The sequence below is a fragment of the Bufo gargarizans genome, chromosome 4, assembly GCF_014858855.1.
Source record: "Bufo gargarizans isolate SCDJY-AF-19 chromosome 4, ASM1485885v1, whole genome shotgun sequence".
NCBI lineage: Eukaryota > Metazoa > Chordata > Amphibia > Anura > Bufonidae > Bufo > Bufo gargarizans.
This window is the reverse complement of record NC_058083.1, coordinates 469,368,836-469,382,559: the sequence shown is the minus strand read 5'-3', so window position 1 is coordinate 469,382,559 and position 13,724 is coordinate 469,368,836. Positions and strand designations below refer to the sequence as shown.

General features: G+C 42.0%; 1 protein-coding gene across 2 annotated transcripts in view; it reads left to right on the top strand.

The window, feature by feature from the left end:
• The window catches only part of KIF16B (kinesin family member 16B), a 327,221-nt gene that overhangs the window by 26,980 nt on the left and 286,517 nt on the right, over positions 1-13,724 (top strand). For both annotated transcript variants that reach the window (XM_044289350.1, XM_044289349.1), the window contains exons 3-4: positions 1,186-1,299; positions 5,395-5,511. In XM_044289350.1, the coding sequence (XP_044145285.1) occupies positions 1,186-1,299; positions 5,395-5,511 (231 nt within the window). The remainder of the gene's footprint in view (positions 1-1,185; positions 1,300-5,394; positions 5,512-13,724) is intronic.

The window sequence follows — 13,724 nt, the reverse complement described above, 5'->3', positions numbered from 1 at the left end:
CCTACATTGTGCATTGTTCACTATTGGGAATTTCACCTGAAAACAAATATTTGTTCTGGCATCAAATCTGCATCTGGACATTTTTTTTGTTCCTTCATAGAAGCAGAAAAACGGAATATCAGTTGTGACAAGTCCATCACAGGATGGACACCAACAGCACCTGCTGGAACCCGTTGACTTATAATGGGGTTAATGGGGCCTCAGTAGTCTGGTGCCGTAAACCGCTGAGGCCAGTAATTGGCAATGGCACGTGATTGCTGCAGCCAATCACTGCCCTCAGCAGTCGGGTGCTGTAAACTGCTGAGGCCAATGATTGGCTGCAGCGGTCACGTGCCATGTACAGCAACGTCATTGCCGCAGCTTGTCAACAAAGCCTGGAGGTGTAGAAAGAAATGAAGCGGCATAAGATTAAAGGGGTCATCCTGGAAATAGTATTGATGACCTATCCTCAGGATAGGTCATCAATATCAGATCAACGAGGGTTGACACTCGGGACCCTCACTGATCAGCTGTTAGGAGAGGCTGGGCGCTCCGTGAGCGTCGCGGCCTCGTTCTATTCCTTGTGACGTCGCCATAAATTGGTCACATGGCCTAGTTGCAGCTCAGCACCATTGAAGTGACTGGTGCTGAGCTTCAATGCCAAGCATAGCGGCTGTACTATGTAGGGCTCCCTGGAACAGCTGATTAGCGGGGGTGCAGGGACTCGGACCCCCCCACCGATGTGATAATGATGACCTGGTTATCATTTCTTGGATAACCCCTTTAAGAAGCAGTTTGGTTTCTAGTGATACAATACAATTCCTGTAAGGACAATGCATTATAATAATCCTATCCTTAGCCTTGAGTCGTCTTTGCCGATCAGAAATACCAGCAGTACCTTCTTCACCCCCCCCCCCCCCGCCCCCCCCCCCTGTAGAATGCTGTAGCTGGCGCTGCCAGTCTCTTCTCTTTGTCTTAACTGGAATTTATTTAATTTTTGTTTGTATAAATCCTTGCGGCAAAGAAGTCTTCCCTGTTCCACGTTTTAATTAATCTTCCCCCTGCCGCTTGGGAGTTTAGGATTTCATAAAATTGTTATTGAAACTTTTGCGGAGGGCGATCGGGGAGATTGAGTGTAAATAACGCGCCATGAATACGCCTCATCCTCCGGTCTACCCCCTCTAATTTTGCATTTGTTTTGTGCAGTTGCCTGATGGGATCACCGGGGACTCCAGTCGAGATCGCACAAAAGTATTCACCTATGACTTCTCCTTCTTCTCGGCAGATTGTAAAAACTCCAACTATGTGTCTCAAGAACGGGTAAGACGTTTTCCGAGCCTGCCATCCATCCTCTTTATTTCTTTCTGGGCATTTCATTTTAATGAAGTCGCGATGTGGAAACCTGCAATAATCTGGCCGCGCTGCCTTCTACTCACTGATGGCCCTTTTATTTAGTAGCTGCTCGCAGAATGTGCTTATTGTCTGACGGGAGCTTGGGTTTTACAGGAATTTTGGCAAGCTGGAGGCTTTGAATTTATTGTGAAGGCCGGAGAAGAGATACAGAAATGGAAAGAAATAATATTCATATTCAGCTTCTCTTCAGGGAAAATTCGGGCTTCTTAGTAAATGTTTGGCCGAAAGTGATATCATTTCCATGGGTTATTGTTTAATTTTGTATGTTTAATGCTGCACCTGTATCTAGAGAGGATGCCAGGCTCCCCTGTTCTAGAGTAAAGTTAGCAAAAGACTAAATTCCTGCAGCTGAAATCTCCTTAGTTTTCAGTTCTCATACGGATCTCTCCTGTCATGCTGGTTTCAGATGGGCGTCATATGGATGTATCCGAAGATCAGGGAAGGACTGGCCATAAACCATACAGGGAATTTTCCCAGTGGGCCGGCTGGCTGGTTACATACTACGGGGGGACACTAGGGGTCATTAATAGAGGAAATCCAGGCAGCATGCTGAAGATAGGACCGGCTTTGTGCTGTGGCCCATATCTCACCTCCCAAGCCGCCTGCTCCATATCTATATTAGAGGCAAATGGAGGAGGACAGAACGTGGCAGCTATTGATGGCCACCACAGAGGGACAGCTGCTGGGGAGGTATTTTGTGCCCCACTGTGGTATTTGTTTCTGTGGGATGGTATTACTGATCCTGCCAACTTGTATTGGCCCCATTTACCTGTGTTGCCCCACGTTTTGTCAGTTTGGACCCACCTACAACATTGAGGCCACTTTTGTTTTCTTCCAGGGTCACTTTAAAGTTCCCAGCCTAAGATCCATATTTTTTCCACAAAAATGGACTTCCCACTGTTCTACTAAATCGAACTTGGAGCACTGGCAGCGTGCGCCAGAGAGGAGTCAGGCGCTGCCAGAGAAGAGTCCGGCTTATTCATGAGCTCCCCCTCTCACCTGCAGCAGCCTTTGATTAGAAAAAAAGTTGCTTATAAGCGGCGGCTGGGCCAAATCTCATGAGCACACCGGACTCTTCTCTGGCAGCGCCCTACTCTTCTCTGCCAGCATTACCCAGTGAGCTCTCGGAAACCACTACAATAGCTGGTAGATGGCAGACCACTGAAATCAGCATGCCTGTCCCTCCCTTATGCTGCTCTCAGTGATGACCAAAAAATATATAGTATATGGTCATCTTCAGGGTATGTTCACACATGGCATAAACGCTGCCTGTTAGCGGCAGTATTTTGGGATGAGATTTTTAGATGTCTCGTCCACAGGCTGTTAAAATAAATCTGCAGTGCACCTCGTAAATCTTCAGCATGTCAGTGTACACTGCTTGTGTCCAACAAGGATTTCACCCTCTGCAAATCCTGCAGAAGAAGCTGCCCTGTGTGGCCATGAGGCTGGCCGCTGAATGGAAGCTTTGGAGCGTGTTTATGGATTGAAGTTTTGTATAAATTGCAAAGGACATCCCACCCTTTTATTTTTGAAATGATCGATGCAAGTTTGATAAATGTATGAAAATAGTCGACCATCTAAGCCTAGTGTTTTTGCTGGATCCGGCAGGGTTCAGCAAAAACGCTTCCGTTACTGATAATACAACCGTCTGCATTAGTTATGAACTGATCTGGTTGTATTATCTTTAACATAGAGAAAACTGATCTGGTTGTATTATCTTTAACATAGCCAAGACGGATCCGGCATGAACTCCATTGAAAGTCAGTGGGGGACGGATCCGTTTTCTATTGTGGCAGATTGAGTCAGAGAAAACGGATCTGTACCCATTGACTTGCATTGGGGGGTCATGCCGGATCCATCTTGCTCCGCATCCCAGGATGGAAAGCAAACTACAATATGTTGCGGTTTGCTCTCCAGTATGGGAACACAACTAAACGGAATGGAATGTATTTTGGAGCACTCCGTTCTGTTCAGTTTTGTCCCCATTGACAATGAATTGAGAAAAAACGGAAGTGTTTTTTTTCTTCAGTATTGAGCCCCTATGACGCATTTCAATACCGGTAAACTAAAACGCCAATGTGAAAGTAGCCTAAGCCTGCTTTCATGTCTGCGTTTTTGATGGATCCGTCTGGGATCAGCAAAAGCGCTTCCATCATAATATTACAACCGTTTGCATCCTTTCTGATCGGATCCGGTTGTATTATCTCTAAAATAGCCATGACGGGTCCGTCACTAAAACTATTGTAAGTCAATAGAGGACGGATCCGTTTTCTTTTGCGTCAGAGAAACGGGGAACGCAATGAAATGAAACGGAGTGCATTCTGTTCTCTTCAGTTCAGTTTTGTCACTATTGACAATGAATGGGGACAAAATGGAAGCGTTTTCCGCCGCTATTGAGATCCTATGACGGAAAAGAAAAGCACAGATGTGAAAGTAGCCTAATGTGTATAGGGGCTTTCTGACATAAATGCAAAATTGATTTTTAAAGGGTTTCTGTCATGAGAAATAACGTTCTGTAGCTGACTGACATTAGCGATGGGCTACCGCAGTACATAACCGTGGGCTTTATAACTCCCTGCCTGCCGCCGATCTCTTAAAATAAAGACTTTTAAAATATGCTAATGAGCCTCTAGGTGCTATTAGGGCGTTGCCTCAGCACCTAGAGGCCCGGTCTACGCACCCTTCGGCACGCCCAGGTCCAGTTGATTGACTTTCGAGTTCTCCTTAGTGTCCTGTAAATCCAGCGCCTGCGCCGTCCCATTTAGTATTCGGTGCAGGTGTAGTGAGTGAAGGAGGCGCTCCTGCTGCCGGCTTCCTTCCTTTGGCTCAGGTGCAGTGAGGAAGCCGGCGTGCCAAAGGGTGCGTAGACCGAGCCTCTAGGTGCTGAAGCAACGCCCTAATAGCACCTAGAGACTCATTAGCATATTTAAAAAGTCTTTATTTTAAGAGAACGGCAGCGGCAGCAGGGAGTTATAAAGCATACGGTTATGTACTGCGGTAGCCCATCGCTAATGTCAGTCAGCTACATAACGTAATTTCTCATCACAGAAACCCTTTAAGCAAGTGCCCGCAGCCTGTGCCCAGAAACAGAAGATTCATACTTACCTACTCCACACTGCTCCGGTCCTCACACTGTTTACCTCTGATGGTAATGATTGGCTCCATGTGCTGCTTGTGGCCACGTCACCGCTGGAGCAGTGTATGTCACCATGCCCAATGCCCATGCACCACCGAATGTAAACTGTGTGGGAACCAGAAGATGGAGTAAGTGGAGGCCCAGAGCGGTGCGGAGCAGGTAAGTATGAATCTTCTAATTCAGGGGCAGGCTGCGGCACTTGCTTAACAATCAATATTACCGGAAAACCCTTTTAACTCCAAAAGAGATGTTGAGGGAAGAAGGTTCGAAAAGTTGGATTTCAACATGCCTGATGCTTTTGTTCATGGGGGACAAGCCACCATTGGAGGTCTCTGGGAGAGGTTTACTCCTCTCGCTTTATGCAGAACACATGCATTCTGATCCAAGTGCGCATGTGTACGAAGGGATGTGGATAGCTTATGCAAGCATAAAAATACTGGTTAGTCGGCATCACATCTCCCTGTGTTTAAAAGGGCTTTCCGGGAAGGCAGTGCTCGCAAGGAGTTCGGCCTTCTCTTTAACCAGCGGATCGGCGGGGATGCAGGGTGTCGAACCCCCGCTGATCCTGAGGATAGGCCATCAATATTAAAATCCCGGGAAACCCCTTTAATGATTTGTACATAACGAGCATTAATCGACGTGCTGTATCGTCATCGGCACTTGTTACCAGGCAGAAGTTCTGCTCCGATAAAAGCACTCAAAGGGCTTGTCCAGGATTACAGAATCATACCAATTTTCCTCCAAAAACAAGCTGCAACATGGAGGTGTGGTGCAGTTTTTGGAATGTGTACGATCAACTTCAGAGAATGTAAAGATGTTCACGTGCAGTAAACAATTATAAAATAATTCAATATTGTATTTTCTAGGTTTTCAGGGATCTTGGCACGGATGTCCTCAAGTCTGCATTTGAGGGCTATAATGCCTGCGTATTTGCCTATGGACAGACTGGTTCTGGAAAGTCCTATACTATGATGGGTAACACGGTACGAATGGTTTTATCTTCTTCTTTATCACTATTCAGAGCTTGGTGCTATCATTTGTGTGCGTATAATGCAGAAAGATATTATACTAGATAGAAAAAATAGATTAGATGGATAGACAGTATAGATAGACTACATGGATGGATCGATAGATAGGAAGCTATATACATAGAGATAAGGATAGATAGATTATACAGGGAAATAGCTATGGGATAGATAATTATAATTATAATAATAAATGGTGCATACACCAGATTAAATTGCAATAATGAGATAGATGGATAGATAGATATGCCATGGATAGATAGATAGATATGCCATGGATAGATAGATAGATATGCCATGGATAGATAGATAGATATGCCATGGATAGATAGATAGATATGCCATGGATAGATAGATAGATAGATATGCCATGGATAGATAGATAGATAGATATGCCATGGATAGATAGATAGATAGATATGCCATGGATAGATAGATAGATAGATAGATAGATATGCCATGGATAGATAGATATGCCATGGATAGATAGATATGCCATGGATAGATAGATATGCCATGGATAGATAGATATGCCATGGATAGATAGATATGCCATGGATAGATAGATATGCCATGGATAGATAGATATGCATAGGATAGATAGATATGCCATGGATAGATAGATAGATAGATAGATAGATATGCCATGGATAGATAGATAGATAGATGGATAGATATGCCATGGATAGATAGATAGATAGATAGATAGATAGATATGCCATGGATAGATAGATAGATAGATATGCCATAGATAGATAGATAGATAGATAGATATGCCATGGATAGATAGATAGATAGATATGCCATGAGATAGATAGATAGATAGATATGCCATGGATAGATAGATAGATATGCCATGGATAGATAGATAGATAGATATGCCATGGATAGATAGATAGATATGCCATGGATAGATAGATAGATAGATATGCCATGGATAGATAGATAGATATGCCATGGATAGATAGATAGATAGATATGCCATGGATAGATAGATAGATATGCCATGGATAGATAGATAGATAGATATGCCATGGATAGATAGATAGATAGATATGCCATGGATAGATAGATAGATAGATATGCCATGGATAGATAGATAGATAGATATGCCATGGATAGATAGATAGATAGATATGCCATGGATAGATAGATAGATAGATATGCCATGGATAGATAGATAGATAGATATGCCATGGATAGATAGATAGATAGATATGCCATGGATAGATAGATAGATAGATATGCCATGGATAGATAGATATGCCATGGATAGATAGATATGCCATGGATAGATAGATAGATATGCCATGGATAGATAGATAGATATGCCATGGATAGATAGATATGCCATGGATAGATAGATAGATAGATAGATATGCCATGGATAGATAGATAGATAGATAGATATGCCATGGATAGATAGATAGATAGATAGATATGCCATGGATAGATAGATAGATAGATAGATAGATATGCCATGGATAGATAGATAGATAGATAGATATGCCATGGATAGATAGATAGATATGCCATAGATATAGATAGATATGCCATAGATATAGATAGATATGCCATAGATATAGATAGATATGCCATAGATATAGATAGATATGCCATAGATATAGATAGATATGCCATAGATATAGATAGATATGCCATAGATATAGATAGATATGCCATAGATATAGATAGATATGCCATAGATATAGATAGATATGCCATAGATATAGATAGATATGCCATAGATATAGATAGATATGCCATAGATATAGATAGATATGCCATAGATATAGATAGATATGCCATAGATATAGATAGATATGCCATAGATAGATAGATAGATATGCCATAGATAGATAGATAGATAAGCCATAGATAGATAGATAGATATGCCATAGATAGATAGATATGCCATAGATAGATAGATATGCCATAGATAGATAGATATGCCATAGATAGATAGATAGATAGATAGATAGATATGCCATAGATAGATAGATATGCCATAGATAGATATGCCATAGATAGCTATGCCATAGATAGATAGATATGCCATAGATAGATAGATAGATAGATAGATATGCCATAGATAGATAGATAGATATGCCATAGATAGCTATGCCATAGATAGATAGATAGATATGCCATAGATAGATAGATAGATATACCATAGATAGCTATGCCATAGATAGATAGATAGCTATGCCATAGATAGATAGATAGATATGCCATAGATAGATATGCCATAGATAGATATGCCATAGATAGATAGATAGATATGCCATAGATAGATAAACAGAAGCACTGATTGGTAGAACACTGGCATACTTGTTGGGTGCACATCATGAATGGTACATCGGCCTCTCCTTCCCAATATCAGCAGGTTCCTCAGAAGTATTGTGCAATCAAGACAGACGTGAGCATTGTATAAGGGGCACATTAGAGCATCACAAGCTTTTCTTACCGAAACATTATGATCCAGAGGGTTTGGATGCGTGCGGAATGTAAAGGGTTAACACTTGCTGCGCGTTTCGAGGCCAGTCATATCTGCCATAGCAGTGCATATCCGATGATTGCTGATCTTGCAGTTCCCTAACATAACATGTAGAGGGGCTTTATAGTAGAGCTTCACAAACAAAAAGCCCAGCATGTGTGATTGGGATTAAAGGGAATTCTTCCATCAAACGGTCCATGTGCTCACAGATTCTGATGATTAATTTAGGAGAATGTTGAGGCAATCACAGATGGGCCTCCACTGGACCAAAACAAGCATCTCGAGGAATATCTATAGTATAAACAAGTAAAGTAAAATGAAAGGATAAATAAATGTATGCAAGACAAAGAGAAGGCTCTATGTGCGCTCCACCAGGTTCCCGTTGCTTTTGGACGGCGTAGTCTGTTGTATTCTTCTTTCATGCATAATAAAAAGAAAACTTTTGGATAGGTCATCAGTAGGGATGAAACATCCGAAGTCGATTCGCGTAAAACTTCGATCTAATACTGTACGGAGGCGGTACCACTTAGAACCGAAACAGAGTTTGGGAAATGTTTTTTTACAGTAAAAATTGATTTATGAAGTTATTATGTGAAGTCTTGCGAGACTTCGCAAAGTAATAACTTTGGCTCATCGGAGCCAATACATTCTAATACTGTACAGAGCTCCTGCTCCGTACAGTAGTACAACAAAGTTTTATGCGAATTGACTTCGGATGTTTCATCAAAAATAGATTTGCTCATCCCTAATCATCAGTATCTGATCGGTGGGAGTCTGACATCTGGGACCCCTGCCGATCAGCTGTTTGAGAAGGCAGCGGTGCTCCTGTGACCATACACAGGGCTGTACATTGTATAGCGGCTGTGCTTGGTATCGCGCTCAGCCTCTAGACCACGTGATCGATGAACCTGTTGTCACTCAGCCTAGGGAAAACAGAGAGAAGGCTGCGGCACCCCCTGGAGAGCCACTGCCTTCTCAAAGAGCTGATCAGCGGGTGTCCTGGCTGTCGGACCCCCACTGATCAGATACTGATGACCTATTCAGAGGTTAGGTCATCAGAAAGAAAATCTTGGAAAAGCCCTTTTAAAGGCCAATGGAATCTCTTAGGGTACTTTCACACTAGCGTTGTTTGAATCCGGCGTGCAATTCCGTCGCCGGAACTGCCCGCCGGATCCGGAAAAACATGTGAAAACTGATTTACATTTGAAAAAATGCATTGGAAAAAACGGATCCGCCATTTATGGACTTTAACTTTTATTCGGGTTTAACATGCAAAAGCCAGATTCGGTTTGACTGAACACACAACGTTAATGCAAGTCAATGGGAAAAAGACAGGATCCGGTGTTCAGTCAAAGTGTTCCGGATTTTTGGCCGGAGGTAAAAATACAACATGCTACGGTTTTCTGAAAAGCCTGATCGGTCAAAAAGACTGAACTGAAGATATCCTGATGCCTCCTGAACGGATTGCTCTCCATTCAGAATGCATGGGGATAAAACTGATCAGTTCTTTTCCGGATTTGAGCCCCTAGGACAGAACTCAGCGCCGGAAAAGAAAAACGCTAGTGTGAAAGTACTCTTACAAAGCTGATCATCCCTCATAATCACCACGACTCTTGAAATAATGCAAGCCATATTTGAACTTCCTAAGAGAATAATAAACCCCATTAGACCTGTCGCTTCTTCAGAGGAAGATTTCCCATGAAATAATTCGGACAACTGGGTGTTACCATTTTCCTTGTACCCCTGCACAGTCTGACAGTAGCCCGTAACAGGCTCTGTAAGGACACACCCTGAGCAATAGGGTAATCAGGAGGGGCCTTATATAACAAACTATATGTTAAGAAAATAAGAAGCAATTAGGTGTCTATTAAGAGGAATAGAACAATCATTGCCAGCAAAAGATATAAGGGATATCTAAGAAAGCGATTCGGAACTCCCTCGATGGTTTGATACTAAGTTACAAATAGATACTGTGCTCTGTATTTTGAGACAAGACCAGTTATGTTCAAAGCGATCCTATAACGAAACACGGACATGTAGAGCCATATAGTAAATTAAACCGAGGACTCTCTTGTCTGGGCCATTTGGTTCTAAACAAATAGTGATTGCTTTAATCAGTGCCTCCCTGACCCAGTGACTTACTGATACATGGGTTATATATATATATTTAATAACCTATTGTCCTTTGTGATCCGGCACTCACTGAGTACTCTTACAGAGGGGTTTATCAGGAGGACACTGTTACCTTCAATATCCCCCCCCGTACAATATCCAGTGTTCATTCCATTGAGGTTTCTTGCTTGAGATACATTGGGCACTGCGCCCCCTATTAGATTTCATTTTAAAGAATATTTCAATAAAGTATCATTTATTTTTTTCTGTTTTTAGTATCCTTTCAGGCAGTGATTGGGCTATCCTCAGTCTAGGCTATCGCTAATTGATCTGAGAGGGTCCAACTGCGCCTAGGCCATGTGACCAATGAACGTGAAGTCACTTGTCTAGGCTAAGCTATGAGAAGGCCGTGGTGCTCACAGGAGTGCTGAGGCCTTCTCAAACAGGTGGTCTGCAGGGGTCCCAGGTAGTGATCAGCAAAGCGAGCTTCATATCCTAGATCCAAAGTCATTTCGCTCAAAACTTCCTTAGTAATATCATGTCTTCTAGAAATCTGCTGGAGTCATCTTAGGTCTCATGTCGTAGCCCCCAGGAGAACCCTGCTAGTTTATTGGAGGTGTAGTGTTTATACCGTGTACTCATCTACTGTAGGGGGGAAAAACAGAATTTTCTATAACACCAACCAGTCCTAAGAGATAACTTACATTTTTTTGTCTTCCTTTTATGTAGTTGTAATTGTTTGATTTGATCCTCTGTTTGCCCAGTTAATAGGCTTTTTTTTAAAGTATATAATGATCTTCAAGCACTAAAGTAAAAGGTTGAAAAAAAATAAAACCTGTTATGATCTTATCCTTTAATTGGCATCCTGCATCCTATAATTAGTATTCGGTTAGTCTGTAGTTAGACACACTATCGGGTTTGACTTGTGCAACCTGAATGACTGGTTTCTTTAGCAAACTCATTACGAAGTTGACGGTAATATATGATGCAACATTATACTGTATATTACAAAGTTGTTGTTTTTTTGTATTACCTTTCTGCTTCAGCAAATAGACGGGGAGACACCTCTTTATGAGGTTTAATGTTCTAAGGCTGCTTTCACGCAGTCAGTGTTTGGGCAGTGTTCGATCAGTGATTTCCATCAGTGATTGTGAACCAAAACTAGCTGAGGGTCAAAAACACAGAACAGGTGCAAATCTTCCCATTACTTTACATTATCTCTGTGTAGGCTACTTCTGGTTTTAGCACATAATCACTGATGTAAATCACAGATGTGTAAAAGTGGCCTAACGGTGTATGCAGGGTGGCTGCCAATTTTATATTTACTGTAGTTTTATGGTACATTTAGATCCATTATGATTATTGCCTAATTTAGTGGACTTTTAGAGGGCACACTACTATAGATTTTGTCAGATTGCACTAAAAAGTTTATACCACCTATTAGGTGGCTTGCTTAGCAGAAGAATTCCGGTGCTGATTTGGTGCATCTTAAGCCACATACAATTTTTAGTTTGTCGAACACAGTAAAAAAAAGTGACTAAAATAAAGTTGCACGTTGTTATGGAGAGCAGAAAAAAGAGACGATAAACACAATGCTTACAGTGTCTTAAAAAAGTATTCATACCCCTTGAACTTATCCACATTTTTTCACGTTACACCCACAAACATTACATTAGTGATCAAACAGCATCATGAAAACCAAGGAGCATACCAGACAGGTCCCGGATAAAGTTGTGGAGAAGTGTAAAGCAGGGTTAGATTGCCAAAAAATATCCCAAGCTCTGAACATCTCATGGAGCACTGTTCAATCCATCATCTGAAAATGGAAGGAGTATAGCACCACTGCAAACCTACCAAGACATGGCCGTCCACCTAAACCAGTGGTGGGCAACCTTATTAGTAAAATGAGCCAAATATCGACAAAACAGCGATTTTTATTTTTTTGAGAGCCAAATTTTTTAAACTTCAAATATATAGGAAGGTACATTGTTATTTACTTCATAAGGGTATTCCTATCTATCTGAACATACCTTTCTCAATCCTCGACACTACATCTTCTTTCACTCCACAACGTTTTACCCTATAAGAGGAGGACAATATGGAAAAAAATATTTTTCATTACACCTCAGGTCAGACCACTAATCAGAACCTCAATGTTTGAAATCTCTTTTGAAATTTGAAAAAAAGGAACTCGGGGGTTCTGTACCAACGCAACGCTGTCTTAACAGAGTTTTCTTGAATTTTTATGCACTTGGAAAAGCCGCGCGAAGATTTCTGAATCCATTTACTGTCAGTGTCACTAAATTCAAGGTGGAGTTCTTTTCCCCACTCAGCAACCCAGGGCGGTACGCTAGAATAGCTCTCACTTAGAATCTGCCTATAAATGAGGGTGGTGCATTTATGAGGTAAATTTGGCAGCAGAACATAATTCTCCAACCATGATGGATCAGGGAGAGGGGTAAATTTGGAAATCATAAACTGCCTACAAGCATTCTCAAAGTCATTTCTTTGAATGAAATCTTTACCAAGGGCAGGTACACCCGAGAGGGCAGTATAGAAGTCGGAAGTGATCTGTAACCCTTTCAAATCTCCTAATCTGTGATGTGACATTGATAGCCAAATGTCTGATGGAGATTTAATTTGTGGGAACAGTAGTGTGGGGATAACTGAGATAGGAGCTAAGGGAGAAATCTTGTCCTGAGCAGATGTTAAGACCAAAGACTTATGGCAAATATGCAGCATTCCTCTAGTGAGTACGCTATCTACTTTGGTCCCTTCTCCTGTCCTCTCAGGTGTCCATAACCTATGGAACAATTCCTTACCCAACAGGGCCAATTCTAAATCTACATGCATACAGAATGTCTCTTGTCTGGCCAGTTTAAGCCACCTTTCCAAACTAATAGCCTGTATATAGGTTGATAGGTCAGGGAGGGAGATACCCCCATGTTTCTTTCTTCGGGAAAGAAGGCGAAAGGACATTCTAGTGCGCTTCTTATCCCACAAATAACTGCTCATGATGGATTGTAGTTTATTAATGAAACTAACAGGTACCGATATGGGTAGGGCTCTCAAGGTGTACATTATCAGCGGCAGGATGTAGGTGGTGAGGACATTTTTCCTGCCTAGCCAGGTTAGGAAAGGAGAGCTGCTCTTAGAGAGAATAGAGGTGACTTTGGAGAGTAGCGGGGGGAAATTAAGACTAAACAACAACTTGGGGCCCATCGGGATCGTCACCCCCAAATATTTTATTGCTTGTGTAGGCCACTTGAATGGTGTGAGGGCTTTGACCTTAGTACGCAGGACAGCTGGGAGGGAAACGCCAAGGGCCTCCGACTTATCGAAATTTATCTTAAAATTTGAGATAACCCCAAAAGTTTCGAAAATCTGCATAACCTCCAGCAAAGCCTCTTCAGGATTTGACAACAGGAGCAGTAAATCATCAGGAGCAGTAAATCTGCCTAGTTTCACTCCTTTGATCGTGAGGGATTGGCGGAACTTAAGAAGAAGCGTCTCTAGGGTGAGTACAAACAAGATGGGGGATAATGGGCATCCTTGACGAGTA